Genomic DNA, 16,856 nt, shown 5'->3' on the forward strand with positions numbered 1-16,856 from the left:
CTGGAAACTCAGTTGCTATGTGTAGTTTTCAGCATTTTCTTTCACTTTTCTGAGCTTCATTCTGTCATCAGTAAAATGGGGGATACTTTTTAAGTTGTTATGAGTATTCGGCAAGCTAATACACATAAAAATGCTATCTTTCATTTGAGTTTTCCCAAAGTAGCCCCCAAGATAAGGACTTGGGTTCAGGTAGTTTATTTGGAAGGTGGTGTCAAGAAGCAGGAGAGGGGGAGTGGGGAGAATGAGATAAGGAAGGAAAAACAGCCAATAAGGACATGCTAATGAGTAAATTACCGCCGTGAGCAAATTTGGCTTGACTCCACCAGGGGACCCTTGAGATACTACATGGAACGTGGTTCAAATCATGACACCAGAGGAAAGGGAATCTGGGCATTTATCCATTGGTTCCCAACCTCCATGGTTGAGGCTGCCCCAGGGGGTGTTATCCCCCATGCCCCACCATGGTCATTCTGGGTTACCTTTGTGCATTTGTGCCCTGTGGTCCTGGAGTAAGCCTGAAGGCACAGAAGAGGAAAGACAAGTGCAGGTGCTTGAGGTGGGAAGCTGACAGCATGCCAGGAACTGTCCACAGGGCAGGGGAACTCTGGTATACCAAGACAATGTGTGTGTGTTTGGGGGGCATCCATGGTGACTGCCATGGGCTTAAAACAGTATCTGGTGCACTATGAGTGCTTGGTATACTATAGTGAACACAGTTTTAAATGTCCAGTATCCCCTCATTTGGGGATCTATCCCTCTGTCACTTGATGTGGTTCTCTATGGTTGTCAATCAGGGAGCTAGTTCCTACCATGACCAGGTGCAGAGGTGGTCACATGACTCAGGCTACCCAATCAGAACAGCCATTTTTCTGCTTCAGTGTTTGATTTAGGATGGACATGCGACCTAAGCTGGGCTAATTAGAGTCTTCCTGAGAGCACCTTGATTTATACCAGAGCTGGTGGAGAGGAAGTTCTCTCTTCTCTGTGGGTTGGGGAGAAGGAGGTAGGAAGTGTGGGAAGGTAGTGGGAGTGACCACCTTGCCAGGAGGATGTTAATTTGGAACCAGGGCGCCCCATCTTTCCCAGCTGCTGGAAAGAAACCTTTCTGCATTGGGGAGTCCTGGGTTCTAGACAGGATTCCTCTACTTTCTAGCTGGGTAAACACGGGCAGGCCACCTAACTTCTCTGAGATTTAGTGTCCTTAACTGTAAGTGGGTCTGATGTCTGATTTTCAAGATATTGTTTTGGTTCACTAACATTTACTGAAGATTTGCCGTTTGCCAGAAATGTTACACATACCCTCACCAAAAGCTGGTGCCATAGTAGTGACTTCTAGGCACATCAGGCAGTGAGGCCTGGTGTGGTAACACTGTCAGGTTTGGCTCCCAGCTCTGATAGATGGTGATTAATTTTCTGGGGGCCTCCATGGACAAGCTTCCCAGCTCCTCAGAAAAGCCTGCCACACCAACCCCTCTTGGTTTCCCATTCCTGAAAGGGAGAGGCGAGCCTTCCCTCCCGCTCATGCCAATGTAGTGGTCACCTTACCTCATGACCAAATAGACTATGGTTGGACCTTGGGGGACTAGCCCCAAAACTATTATTCCAATGGTCCATCTATATGTTCCACCTGCCCAAAATGGACCAAGTAAAATGGTAAAGTTCATTTTGGGAAGACTTCTCATGGTCATTCTCTAGTAGTCCCTTAATTAATCCCTTGGCTTTCAGTACAAAATCCAGAAGCCTTAAAGGGACATTTTTGGATGCCAGTCTTCCTAAATTTTGTTTCTTCCCTTGATACATGCAATAGCTAAATGGACCATTCCATCGACCTACCTTGTACTTCCCCACTGCTGTCCCTAAATATAGGTACTTCTCCCAGACAACTCCTCTGACCTGCTCATCGTTTTCATCAATTAAGCCACTCTACATTTCACCCAAATAAGCTCTCAGTTCCAAGCAGGCTCTACAAATAGATTGCCATTTGCACAGGAGATAAAACTTACTGTTATCACAACATTAAACTATAAGATCCTAGATGGCAGAGGCTATGTATTTCTTATTTTTCCTACTAAGACACTAACAACACTGTGTAGGAAACATGCTAGATATTGGATCACTGTTTGTTGAATGAATGAAAAAAATTTGTTTTGAAAGCATTCACCGTCTGGCTTCCAGCCTGGAAATTGTGGGTCATGGTTTCAATTCGGTTACATATACATTGTTACATTTGATCTCCATAACAATTCTAGGAAATAACAGTATGATCATCCCCATTTTAGCAAAGGAAAACTCAAATGCCAAGCAATTTGCCCAAATTTGGTCCCTGATTTGCAAGATTCCAAGGCGGGTGCACTGCACATGTGTGAGTGCATATGCCTGTGTGATGTTGAGGTTTCAGTTGCTCCTGTCTGAGTCACTCCTTTGTTTGGGTGTTTGGGTGCCAATCTGAATAACTCATGGGGCATATTTCCCAGCATCTTTGCTTGGCTGCTAATTGGAGCGCTGCTAATTCTGCTCACGGCAGAGAATGCAAAAACACTTATGCCTCAGACAGTCCAGGCTGCTCTAACAAAGTATCATCAACTCAGTGGCTTACCAACAACAGAAATTTATTTCTTACAGTTGACTCTAGGGGCTAGAAGCCCAAGACCAGAGTGCCAGCATGGTCAAATTCTCATAAGGGCCTGCCTTCTGCTGGGCCCACCTCTCACTGTGTCCTCACACAGGGAGAAAGACAGGAAGCAAACTCTCTCATGACTCTTACAGGGGCATTAATCCCACTCAGGAGGGCTCTACCCTCAGGGCCTCATCTTATCCTGATTACCTCCTAATATCCACCTCCTAATACCATCACACGGTGGGTGTGAAGATTTTAACATATGAATTGGGTGGGTGGACATTCAGTTCTTAACAATTTATTTTTTCTCCCACAAGCAAATCTAGATGCGAAATATAGTGATCTATCTTTTCTCCATTGTTATAAAAAGGAGGAAAGCTACTGAGTATTTGTCAATCATCTCATTCTTTCATCACTGGCAAGTGGGGGGTAGGGAAAGGAAGCTAATGTTTATCGATGGTTACCACGTACGAGGCATAATGCTGTGTGCTTTAAGTACATTATTCTCTTGACCAGCACCCACTCATCTTAAAATACTTTATTCAAGTATCACTTTCTTGCATATACGCTGTCTTCGCCATTCCCTTCCATCATGGAACTGACCCCTTTCTACTTTGGGCTCCCTTCTGCCCTTTAACATTGCCTCGCTGGAGTCAGTGTTGCATATCTTGGTGTCTGTTTCTGCCTTTCTTCTAGTCTATTGGTGCAGAATGGAAGCCACCAGTCACAGTGCTGCTGAGCATTTGAAGTGTCCAGTTCAAATTGAGATGTGCTGTGAGTGTAAAATGCACGTCAGATTTGGAAGTCTTAGTATGAAAAATAGAATATAAAATATCTCATTAATAACCTCTATGTTGAAATACTAACATGCTGTATATATTAGGCTATATAAAGTATTTTTAAAATTAAATTTCCTTGCTTGAAATCTAACGCCAGACCACCTGTAGGCCCCTCTCATGGCCCTCTTTCCACGAAACCCTGCATTTACTCCTAGTAATTGCCTCCACACCCCAAGCTTCCCATCACACCATTGTACATCCTTCTTCCTTTCCATCCAACCCAAGATTATCAGGTTGACACTCAAAGATCTCCAAACCTGGGACTCACTTCCCATCATGCATGTGTCCTCCGCTTAAACCCCGCACACGTGTATTTCAGCTACACTTTTCTACTCTCCATCCTTCCAATATGCCCTTCAAAAGTTCTCACCTCTTTGCTATTGCACAAATGTTTTGCCATGCCCTAAACGACTTTTGAAAAGTTTACCTCCATTACTACCGTGACTTGATCCACACTGCTGAAAAGAATGTATTTCCAACTGCTGGACCTCTTCCCTGTTCTCAGGTTATAAGTGAATATGTGGGCTTTAGTTTAGGCTCCAGGGTTTGCTGCTGGCCTGTGTTTAATGTGAGGCCATGAGGTTTACATGGAGCACATGAGCATTAAGTGAGGATGTCAGAGAAAATCCTGTGTGCAGGGACTTGTAAGCATTTCACTGACAATACGACTAACTTTTCTGCTTTGTAAACTGAGCTCGATGCATGTGGCATTTTGTTGACATGGGACTAGCTCTATTTTCTTTTGGCTTCCTGCTGAGAAATATGGTAAACAAGGTAAAGCCTCCCTAATCACAAATTCCTCTTTTGTGAAGTCTTAGCCTTTGGAGATTTACTTTTGTGTATCTCGTTGATGGCCTTGAGGATATTAGATCAAGAAAGTAAAAATGGTGGAGATGTGTGAGTTTCAAAATCAGCACTTCACTCAAACACTTGGAGGGAGGGGCAGGGGAAAAGTGCTTCTTGATAGGCATATTATTTGCTACAATGCAAAACGAATTGACAGACATATCCTTGAAATCAGAGGAAACAGAATCCCTGAAGTAAGTATTTCTAGTGACCAAACGGTGGTAATTTGAAAGGCATCACATTTTAGCCTTATTTAAGACAAGAGAGCATGGTAGGGCAGTTAACAGCATGGATTCTAGCGTGGTTAAAAAAAATCCTGGCTCCAGCACTTACTTGCTGTCTGATCTTAGGCAAGGACAAAACCTCTCTTATGCTTCAGGCTTATCACCTATAAAATGGGCATAATGATAAAGCCTACTTCTCAGGGCTGTGGGGAAGATAAGCAAGTTAATGCATATGTATATAAACTCTCCCCTCCCTCACCAAATATTTTTATTGATTTCAGAGAGGAAGGGAAAGGGAGAGAGAGAGCGAGAGAGAGAGAGAGAGAGAGAGAGAGAGAGAGAGAGAGAAGCATAAGGATGGGAGAGAATCATTGATCAGCTGCCTCCTGCACGCCTCCCACTGGGGATGGAGCCCACAACCTGGGCATGTGCCCTGACCAGGAATCGAACCGTGACCTCCTGGTTTATAGGTTGATGCTTAACCACTGAGCCACGACAGCTGGGCTGTATATAGCTCTTTTAACAGCATATAGTAGGTGCCTTATAAATGCCACTCTAATTATTATTATCCTGTATAATAATCCTATATAATAAAAGGCTAATATGCAAAGAGACCGAACAGTGGAATGACAGGTCACTATGATGCGTACTGACCACCAGGGGGCAGGTGCTCAATGCAGGAGCTGCCCTCTGGTGGTCAGTGCTCTCCCACAGGGGAAGCACCGCTCAGCCAGAAGCCAGGCTCATGACTGGTGAGTGCAGCGGTGGTGGCGGGATCCTCTCCCACCTCTACAGCATCACTAAGGATGTCTAACTGCTGACTTAGGCCCACTCCCCACCATCAGTCGGACATCCCCCAAGGGTTTCTGGATTGCGAGAGGGCGCAAGCCGGGCTGAGGGACCCTCCCCTCCCCCTTCCCCCGCCGAGTGCCCGAATTTTGTGCACCGAGCCTCTAGTTATTATATGAAGTCTTTAGTAGTTCTTTTATTCAGTTGTTTTATTTTCTCACTTGAGGAAACTTGAATGTCTTTTTAAAGGCTTGTCTCATCTCTACCCTACATTTTCTATGTTGTCTCTAGTTCCTCATCCTCTTTTAGCTACCTGTTCCTTATATTTCAATATGTGGTTTTCCAACAACTACTGGTGTGGAGCAATTGATGCCAGGCAGGGTTATGCTATGCTGAATACTTTATTTATATTTTTGTGTAAACATAATTTGCTTTGTAGGCACAATATAACAAAAGCTCTAAAGCCACAAATACATTAGACAATGCTGCAATTCTCTCCAATCATGCTTAGATTACAGAGAAGCCTTCACAGTTCCTTTAAGGCAAACTGTTACCTTCTTAAACCTCCTTCAGAAAACCATCACACGAGGGGAAAGAAGGTGCTTGGGACGAGAGTGCAATACACAGATCGTTTTGATTCTCTTGTTTTCCTGTTTTTCGTGGCACTTAATTGATCATATTGGTCAACCAATTGATCATATTGGTTGACATTCACAACGAGAGACTCTCCCTTCAGATAAATATTTGTTACAAAAGGACTGAAAATGAAATTGGTCAAGCTTTCTCATTCTGTATTCTGAGGAGACAGAAGGGGTTTTTTTCTTAACCAACTGGCATTTTTTTGTGATTATTCTATTAATCTTGCTAGTTGAGAAAATAGATTTGGGGAGGAATTACTTTTTTGGCTTCTCCTCTGGATGTAACAAGAATGTGGGGTCCCACTCACCTGGCCGGGGAGAGCCCTCATACGGCCAGTGGCTCTTTGCTCCCCCAGCCCTAGAAAATGCCATTTCTGCCCAGCTCACCAGAATGTCACTTGGGTAGCTGGACAAAATGGGAGAAATGGTCTTCTTAAGACCTCATTGTCAACTTGGTTGTGGGAGAAGGAATGACCAAAAATGCAACGTTTGGCAGAGGTGTTGGGGTAACACCTCAACATCATCTCTCGAAATGGCACAGAACTGACTGGGACGCTGGGGAGTCCTGGGGTACAGGGAGAAGAGGATGTTGTGTCCTCTTTGTGATACTCTCATCTCTTCACATGAGATGGCAGCACCCTTTCTTCATATTTCACACGGACATTCACAACGAGAGACTCTCCCTTCAGATAAATATTTGTTACAAAAGGACTGAAAATGAAATAGGTAATTGCTGAGATGCATTTTTCATCACGTTGAGGAAGAGTTGGTCTACCCTTAGGGCTCGTTGGTGGAGAGATCGGGCAATGTAGACCCCCCACCCCCAATATCTTCCAGAATGTAAAGTGAGCTGGCGTGCTAACCCTGTGGGCTTCTTGTGTTCCCAGTTTGGTTTAGGAGGAATGGAGTCACCCTTTTCGGAGGAGGGAATGAGGAGCCCCCTTGTGGAGACATTGAGCCTCTTTCTCTTCCTGCAGGGGAACTGTTCACCTCAGCCATGCCAAGTGGGGTGGGGCCAAGGGCAGGGTTTCTTAGAAGTTTAGGAGCTAGAAAATTGAACAAAAGGTGTGTAATCAAAGACTTTGGTCCCCAATTTGCCCAATGCAGGGCCCCTGCAAAGAATCTGCATCATAATTTTATATTTCAGAGGAGAGGAACCACGTATTTGGCATCTGATACTGAATTCTTATACCACTAGAATTTGTTACATGTTGGAACATGCTTTGGCAAGTAAAGGGATGCTCATTGATTTTTTTTCCAAATATGGTCTACCACGGAGGTCTTCCTTGGGGGATCCACGGTAAACGTGGCTGTTCACTTCTAGGAAATGAATGTAGCAAAATTGTGCAAACACAGGTGATTCTCAGTAATGATTTCCAAAATAGACCCACATGTGGTGAGTTTTCGTAAAACTAAAATACAGTATGTGGTGTGGAGAGGAGAGGATTTTGCTCATGCGATGTGGTCTCAGAGAGAAATCTCTGTGGCTGGTCTTCAGACACATGCTGTTGACCCATCTTTTTTGAAAACTTCACATCTGTTTCCCTGTGTTTATGGATAAGAACCAGTGAAGGGATTGAGCATCAGAGGGCGAGAGGACAGCAGTTCAACCTTCTGACCATAAAGCAGTTGAAGGAAGTTGGGGGAGAGGGAAAGTACTATTCGAAGAGATCATAAATCTATGGGCTCATGAAATCATCTGGCCTATTCTCATTCTGCCAGCCAAATCGGCAAGTGCTCTCATCAGAGGCATGGGTGGTTGGCAGTGAAAAGTGTTATTGGCCTGAAGAATTCTAGGATCTGGATAGTGCTCTGTGATGACACCTTTCAATCCAAACTTGTCTTTGCCCATATCTAGTCTCCTAGGCATGGGGCCTGTGGGCTTGTGTTATCAGACTGTTCTAGAACCATCGAGAAGGAGTCAAAGATGGATGGTTTTGAAACAGGAGATAGGAGAGTGTAATACACAGAGGGGAAGGGACATAACACTGCATGGAATGGGGTTGGCACTTAATTTCAAAAAACAACAGTGATCAAAGCTTTTTAGCTCAGCTGACTGCAGACAAACACGACACGCACTGGACTACAGCATTTGTTCACTGGGGCACAGAAGAGCTTTCTTCAATTGCTCCTCTTCTTTCAAACCATCCTTCGTTCTTCTGTCCAGGTCCTGGATTACTGGATAAAGGGCATCCGCTCCTTGTTCTCGCTGTCCCCCTCATGGTCCTCCTCCTCTTCTCCAGCCTCGCTGGTCTCCGTGCTGTCATTGGCCATCTGTAATTCAACAGTAGACTTGTGAGAGGGCTCTGCAACCTAACCCCCACCTTTTCTGAGCATCTGATGAAGCCACTTGGAAGGACTTCTTTAAGGGACAAGAGCTAGGAAACCCTGCACTGCATGCTTCCCTAGGAAGGCAGTGTGGTATTAGCTACCTTATGTTGGGCACCCCAAGAAGCAGTCTCCGAGCTAAGGATTTGAGTGCATATATTTGGAATTTGGGAGATGATTCCTTTGAGCCTACTCTTCCATCCAGATGGGCTGTAGCCTCCACCTACTCTAGAGATACTCCAAATACAGGTCTGAGTTGACCCATTCTCCATCATCTCTGTTTCCTTAAGTCCCAGGGTAAAAGTCCTCCTGAGATTCAGGGACAAGGGCAATGATATATGAGCCAAGGCAGGTTTTCAGTTCTCACATTAAAAGGTCTGCCTTTCAGACTCTGCTCTGATAAGACGCCCCTGCCCCCACCACACACACACCTTTGTCGTCAAATAGGCCTTCCCCCGAGCCCTAGAGCCCAGCAGGACCTCATGGGTAAGGAGACGAGTGGGAAGCCAGTGCCAGCGATTTGACTTGAAAGCACCAAGCAGACCAGGATACCTCTCTACCTGTCTGCCTTATACTGATGGGGCTGGAACAGACTTGGTCACATGTTTAAAGAACACAGCACAGGTGCACAGAAGACCAGATACCAGCCATCTTCTCCTCCTTACCCTGGTCCCTCATCTGCTTAAAACACTTGTTGGCACAGACCTGGAACTATATTCATATTGTTATCAGCGACTTAGACATTGTAAAATGCCCTCTCATTTAACAGTCCTTCATTGAGAAAAATGGCCATCATACCTAAACTACATTATGGTTATGAAAGCCCAGTAAACACTTTTAAAAAATACATGCCTTACACTAAAACATGCAAGACATTTTAGGTCTTGCTCTTTCATAAATGACTGAAGCAGCTCCAAGATTAAACATGTGAGAAAACAAAAACCCTTCCTAAGTATTTTCTTTGTCACACCTTTCCTAGAATTTAGTGTGTGTGAGACAATGTTTTAGCATATCATTCTAATTGAGAATTTATCAATTTCCAATTTACAGACGGGGACTGTAAATTGCAGCAAGTAATTGTGGCAAAGTAATTGCCCAGGTCACACACAGGAGCTCAGAGCTGAACTTTGAATCATGCCGTCTGGTGAAAGCTGCCGTGTTGACTGCCACACTAGTACCTAGCCCCTCCCCCCACCTCAAGTGGCCATTGCAAGAGCCTATGGGATGTGAGTGACATGCTTCATTCCCGGTGAGATCCCTGGATATAAGGGTTTTATCTTGATCAGAGAAAACAAAAGCAATGCAATCATCAGAAGCCATCTCAGAGGCAGTTGGCATCAATCTGTCAAGTATGTGCATGTGAATTTATTAGATTTTTTTTTTTTTGCCAGGAATTCCTCCTGTTCGTGACAGCCAATAGATGGCATTTGTCATAGACACAGGTCATTGTTTCTATCCTTTCCTGACTGCCCTCAGATTGCTCTTGGAATGCTCTCACTGAAGACTTTTCCGTTCCTTCTCAGCATTTATCTGTTTGTGGCATCCCTTATTTGCGCCATCCTTTGATTATCGCTGGTCACCTCCGCCAGCCCAGGACCTGGTATATTTCCCCCTGCCCCACCTGTGCCTGCACCTGATCAGACCTCTTGTGTTGAACTGAACGGATCCCTCTGCTTTTGACTCACCAGTGGAGTCGGGGTCTTCTCTACATCCAGAATTAACTTGCCAATGTTCCCTCGGTCATGGATCCGCTGCATGGCCTCCTTCACCTGAGAGGAAGAAAAAACGGAAACACAGGTTAGGTGCCATGTCTCCCTAGGGCAGAGGGACTGGAAAAGCCAAGCCACCACATTTCCACCAGGGGGCGCTGTGGTTCAAGTTTAGTGGCGAAACCTGAGCTGGGTTTGGATGTTGAGTGCAAATAAATTCTGGTTGTGTCACGCACTCTGATCTGTACAAGCAACTTGGTCTCCTGGGTCTAAAATATGAGGATGATTGTCCCTAAAATAAGTAAATTAAATTTTCTTTTTTAAAAAAGGGCTGTGTGTGAAGGGGTGGAGAGTTTACTGTGGAGTTCCAAGAGTTATGTGCTGCAGAGTGTCAGGGCACTTTAGCTGGAATAAATTTTGACCAATAAAATTATTTTTGAGGGTCATTTGTGACCTGCTTACCTAAATGTTTTATTACTCTGCTTACAGTTTGGTTAAATGACTCATTCCCTGGGCTGAACTACGTTTTTTAAAAAATTCCCATGATTCCTAGTACAGGGTGAACATTTTATGTTCAAGTAAGTAGATATTTCCAAGGAAATATTCTAGTATTCTCTCCAGAAAAGAAGACCTTCTGTGTTGGGTCCCCCCCCCCCCCCAAATGATGGGGGCCAACAGATGTTTCCTGGGATCCTTTATAAAAGCGGGGTTTGACACTCTGATTTATGCTTTGGGCATTTTATTGCGTTGCTGTGTGGAAAATGAACTGTAGGGGGTGCTCTGAGTATTAAACCAGATAAGAAAAGGGCAAAAGAGCCCAGTGCTTGGCATGGGTATGTCCTTCACATCTCTTAGTGATTTCTAAATGGAAATTCAACATTTTTTAAAAAAGTTTCAATAGATTTAGCCTAAATATTTTTCCTAAAGTCTCAAATTTTTAAATATTTTTGTTCATTCATTTAGCCCACAATATTCATTAAATGTTGTTTAGAGGCAAGAGGCCATGTTTTAAAAAAAATTAAAAACTAAGTGAGGGTGTCTGCCTTTGAGGAACTCAATCTGGGGCTGGTGGAACATTGTTTGCTTATATAAAAACCAAAGCCATTTTCTCATTTGGGTTAAAACTTGACAGAGCCATTAAAATGTGTGCATTCTAATTGCTTTCCCTGGGATTTTATCCTAAAGACATAATTCAAGTTATGGGGGAAGAAACTTACCACACAAAAGACACTCAATCACAGCATTGTTTTCATGGGAAAACATTAAAGCAACTTATGTGTCACAGATAAAGGGAATGGTTAAGTAAACCATGATTCTTACATTTTTCTACTGAACGGAAATGTTACGTAGGTGTTAAAGTGCTAATTACAAAGCATATACAGCAGGATAAAATGCCTTTATAATATTGCTAAATGAGAAAATCAAGATGCATATTTTTATTTGCATCCTCATAAAAACATGGACATCCGAAAATAACTAGGTATATGCAAAAACATGATGTAAGGGAAATGTGTGCCTTTTAACTCTCGTGTCCAAACATTGTCATTTGGTAACAAGTAATCAAATCTGTATTCAATATAAATTAAGTGCATCTCTAAATATAGTCTTTGGATAGAATCAGCATCTATAATAGACTGATAGTGTCATATATTTGCTAAATTTCTTTTTTTTCTTTACTGATTAAGGTATTACATGTGAGTCCTTATTCCCCCCCATTGCCCCCCACCTCCCCACTCATGCCCTCACACCCCTGATTGCTAAATTTCTTGATCATAATACATAATCCAGTGGATTTCTTCTATTTCTGTGGTGAACATTGCTTTGCAAAGTACTCTCATAGTTGGTCATAATAGCAGCTGCCATTTACTGAGAATCTTTGAATATTGCGGCAGACAGCTTCTAATGGTCACTTCCTGACATGCCCGTGTGAATGTGGGCTAGACTTAGTGACTAGCTTCTAATGAGTAGAATACAGCAAAAGTGATGGGATGTCATGTCCAAGATTAGGTTATAAAAGACTATGACTTCTGTCTTGCAGTCTCTCTCTTTCTCTGACTCTTCTTGCCTTCTTCCTCTGATGACACAAGCTGCCCTGTTGTGAGCTGCCCTATCTCCACAGGCCCACATGGCAAGGCCAACAGCCAATGAGAGAGCTTAGAAGCAGGTCCTTCCCCAATTCAGCCTTGAAATGAGACCAGAACCCTGGCTGACAGCTAAGCCATGCCCAGATTCCTCACACACAGAGACTGTGAGATTGTAAATGTTGTTTTAAGCTAATAAATGTTGGGGAGGGGTAATTTGTTATGCAGCAATCGATAACTAATACATTCTTATCTTGCATACATAGTTCTTACCTTACAAGTTATATATAATACCCATTTTGTAGATAAGTACCTCAGTGCCAAAGGGATAAACAATTTGTCCTAAGATTCTATATCAGCATTAGAATTGTGGTTCAAACTCAGGTTTGTCAGATTTCAAAACTGATGCTTTTCCTGATTCTGCCCAGACCATATTGCTTGGTTTGATTCTCAAAGTCAGAGGAAAGTGGTAGGTAACATCTCACATAATGATTTCCCAGAATTCAGTGGTTTATTACCCCGGCAAGTCATTAAACACCTGGAAACTTCTTAGAGATTAAGAACAATTTTTAGGCTGTTTCTCCAATAAGACAGAGCCCAGGGAAGCAGAAAAGGTTGTTTTCTTGTCAGGTAATGCTTATTGTGATACTAGAAAAAGGAAAAAAAAAAAGCCCCCTGCAGGGCTGGCTATAATCTGCCTATTCTCTTAGACATTTCTTTCTGAAATGCACTGAGTCCTTGAAGTCCCTATGTGGGGGATGGAGAGAGAGTTAGGAGTTTTTCCAAGAGAAGTCTGACTCCCAGTCGTGCTGCTTGAGTTTACAGCATCTTAGCTGCTCTTGGAGATGTGAAAGAGTCCTTTTGATGATAACTTAGAAAAAAAAAACTACCATTTTTTGATCAATTCTTTATCCGGCACAGTGTGAGGCATTTTACAGATGTTGCTTCATTTTATCTGTACACCAAGCCTTTGAGATGAGTATTGGCATTACAGTTCCACAGACAAGAAACCCAGAGGTTTCTGTCCTGTCTATCCTGTATCCCAGAGTCCCTGGCAACCTTGGTGGCCTGCTGAGTGCTGCCTGGGTGGCCTAGTGGAGTCTGCTCAGAATCAGGGTGTGGTTCCCCACACCCATTCTGAGATTCCACAGCCAGCTGCATGGCTGGCTAGATCTGGTCTTAGTAGCTGGATTTTCCAGAACTAGGGATTCTGGGCATACTCAGGCCATCTCCACTGGAGCTGGTTTCTCATCTAGACAGTGGGAAGGAATTTGAGCCACGTCATTCGAATACCTTAAGAGGCCAAAATCCTGAGTATGGAGGCCATCTGAGCCTTTTCTGACACTTCTTGTCCTGTGGAAGCCGTCGTAATACCGTCCTAAGTGGATGGCGGCAGGAGGCAGTGGGAGCATCGCTTTGTGCTAGGTTCTGCTTTGACTCAGTAATGTCACTCCATCAAGTCACATCATAACTTTGTCCCTCAACTTTTTTATATATTAAGTGATAATTGCTATTCTATCCATTCCCTTATTCAGTCAGTCAGTCAGTCAGTCACCCAAAGGTGCCAAAGCCCTATCCCAGGAGCTGTTTATAGAGTAATGGGTGAAACAGATATGCTTTCTCTATCCTAAGGGAATCCCAGTTTTATTTATTAAATAGGCTAATCATCATAATAAGAATTTCACAATTTAAAAAATGTGTTCCTGATTTGTTTATTTTGTCCTCACATGGATCCTGGCCTATCAGAGTTGGTCCTGTACCATTGGTTCATGCATCAGCAAAGTCCATTGGCATTCAAGATGGCATGCAAGCATGAAAATATAATTGGCTCAGACCATGTTTGCAGAGGAGTAGTAGTCATGATCATTCTTATTTCTGTCTGCAATGTTACTAGAAGAAGTGGGGTTTCTGGAAGCCTGGTAAAATGATGGTGAGTAAACACTTACAAGATCCCCTCCCCTCATGAAGTTTATGATCTTACAGGAGACACAGCCTTAGTCAACCAAAGAATGACTCAAATAAATGTAAGATTGTCCTTGGTAACTCTACAATGGTGTCATGAGAATATGGATAGGGGATTTGATCTGGTTGGGACGATTAGAGAGGGTTTCTTTAAAGAAGTGATAATTTAGCTGAGATTTAAAGGATGCACAGGATGTACCTAAGACAAGAAGGGAGAGAGGACCATTTCAAGCACAGGGAGAAGAATGTGAAAAGAGAGACTGAATAGGGGCTAGTGGGCATGGGGACAAGGAGCAAAAGTAAATGTGGGACAAGATGCTGGGAGCATTGGCTGAGGTCTTTGGTACTATATTCCAAAGTTTCCAAGGATGCAGCAGCCACATCAGATCATACAACTCTAGAATATCTTCTAGTCACCTTCTAACTGAATAGTCAGTTCCTTCACACTTGGGTAAAGAGGGTCTCATTTAATGTTTCATAATATTCAATTTCCTTTTGAATGACATGTAAGGCACAAAGTCATTAGGATACAAATTACACCACTTAATAATCAAAGCATTGGGCTTGTGTTATGAATAATAATAAGCCTGGCCACCTAAAATAGGAATAAAATAAAGATGGATTATTCCATGGATCACTGTGCTGATTAGATGATAAATTAAAAGATTTGAAAATAAAAAATGAGTAATACTGCAATTAAGAAGCACATCTACCAAAGTCATCTACGATATTAACAATGGCCATCTTTGGGATTCTGTAAAATCCAAAGTGGGTGTTGGAAAGTAACACGTTCATTGCACGTAGACTTGGAATCTGGAATTTCTGTGTTCTGTCAAGTAGCTACAGGAGTTGAAAGGGAGTGAGCCCCAGAGATTTTGACATTGATGGAAGAGTGACTGGAGAAGTGAAACATAGGGATTATGGACTCTCCCACTGGAAAGGCAGAGAAAAGATTTTAACACTCAAGTTCTTTCTGGACCAGTTGCATATGGGATCTTTGCAGTAATGTAGGGAGGACCCTCTCATGCATGTGGCGTTCCCATAAATATGTATGTATTAAATTTGGTTTTATTCTCTTGCTAAAAAAAATAATGCATGGCATGGAGTAGGATCAGACAAGAGAGGTGACAGGGGTGCAAAGTTTAAGGCGGTGCTCATTCTCAAGGTCGTGCGAGTGCTGGGTCAGAACCTGAGAGTGAGCATCTCCTTAAATATTGTACCCTTGTTACCTTTATTGCCCCAAGCTAGTCCGGCTCTGTAAGGATGGCTATTATTTTTAAAGGAAGGGAAACATTAAGTTGCTATCATAAGAAAAGTATCTGCTTGGCTACGGGACAGCCAATGGGGATGCTCCAAGAGGATTTTTTAAGAGGCCATTAGTATGAACACTAGCTTAGAAGAGGTCAAGAATGTTTTAAGAGTGAGGAAGAGAGGAATGCAAAAAGCAAGACAGTAGAATCTGAATGCAGTGGCCGATCCTTTTTCCCTGGGTACTTGGTTGACAGAGACCCTCTTGATCAAATATATATGATGGTCACGTTCTGCAGAAATCTGCATTCTACAGTCAAGCCAAAACTATATCTTTTTATCCTACTATATTTTGAACTATAGCAAAAGATGAAAAAAAAAATCTAATGAATTATGAATTGCCTCCACTGTTTGTTTTATTTTCTTTAACAATGTTTCCCAGTGTTGGATTTGGATGATTGAATAGAATTCAAGGGGAAACCCCAAGGATGCTTATTCCAGCATGTGAGTGAGGCCTGCGAGGAACATAAAAAGGTGCAGGAGATGATCTCTGTTTCCTGTAGAAAAAGACCTTTGAGTTGTGATGGGGCACAAAAGAGGAATTTATTGGGGATGGGAGAAGGATGAAAACCAGGGAAAAAGATTGAGAGGAAGTAACTTTTAGACTGAGACTTGAAGGTCAAGTAGAAGTTTGTGACTCAGCTAAGTAGAAGGACAAATAAATCATCTAATTAAATATTGCCTTACTCAGAAAATGAGTCAGTGATGGCACAGAGCACTGAGGGTGATGATGGTGAGTTACACTCTGAAAATCCTCATGAATCTCTTAAGCTCTCCAAGTGTGCTGACATGGGCTAAGAAATAACACGAGCTCCCACTGCTCCTGATATTCCACTCGATAGTGGCAGAGCTTACAAAATATAAGTTCAGCTGGAACTTTATTTGAATATTTTACCCAAATCCTCCAACCGGGGAGCGATACTCTATTTCTATCTGGAACACTCTACCTTATTAATGATGTAGCTACCTTTCCTCCAGATACTTTTGGTTTTATTTATTCACGGATTAGTAACTATACCATTCCATGCTCCCGGAATGTTTTCACCTGGAATTGCCAAATATGAGAGCTGGTGGAAGAGGTTTAGATCTATAAGGAGTCCAAAGACCCTTCAAAGTCTTGAAAGTTTTCATATAGGTAGCCATCCTTTCAAAAGGAAGACAGCCAGACCTGCTGACATTTAGAAGAGTCTAGTTTAGAAGGCAGAGGCCATCTCTCTTTAGGCTTGGAGAGAATAGGCTTGTTTGCAGGTATTTGGGGCATTTTTTAGTGCTTTAAGGGAACTGAGATATGTTGACTATGCCATTTAGACATAGCTGTAATTTAGACAGGTGATAGTGTGGCAAGGGTGCAAAATTAGAGGTGGCCAACAGAGGCAGCTATGCCTGAGACAAATTGTCTGGGACCTGCAGAATGGTCTAAAGTAAGGAGTGGAAATAAAAGAGTGATTGCCTAAGAGGCATTTGCCAACAGCATGCTTATAAAAAGCTGTTCCTCCACCACTTTTACTGAAGGGT

The 16,856-nt window shown here is 42.9% G+C and overlaps 1 protein-coding gene across 1 annotated transcript in view; it reads right to left on the minus strand.

Annotated features, from left to right (window-relative positions):
• Positions 1-5,706: 5,706 nt before the first annotated feature.
• The window catches only part of VAT1L (vesicle amine transport 1 like), a 146,755-nt gene continuing 135,605 nt past the window's right edge, over positions 5,707-16,856 (minus strand). The window contains exons 8-9 of the mRNA XM_036346910.1: positions 9,967-10,050; positions 5,707-8,227 (exon numbers count right to left, since the gene is read on the minus strand). Of these exons, the coding sequence (XP_036202803.1) occupies positions 8,129-8,227; positions 9,967-10,050 (183 nt within the window). The 3' untranslated portion in view covers positions 5,707-8,128. The remainder of the gene's footprint in view (positions 8,228-9,966; positions 10,051-16,856) is intronic.

The sequence above is a fragment of the Myotis myotis genome, unplaced genomic scaffold (genome assembly GCF_014108235.1).
Source record: "Myotis myotis isolate mMyoMyo1 unplaced genomic scaffold, mMyoMyo1.p scaffold_m19_p_19, whole genome shotgun sequence".
Taxonomy (NCBI): Eukaryota; Metazoa; Chordata; class Mammalia; order Chiroptera; family Vespertilionidae; genus Myotis; species Myotis myotis.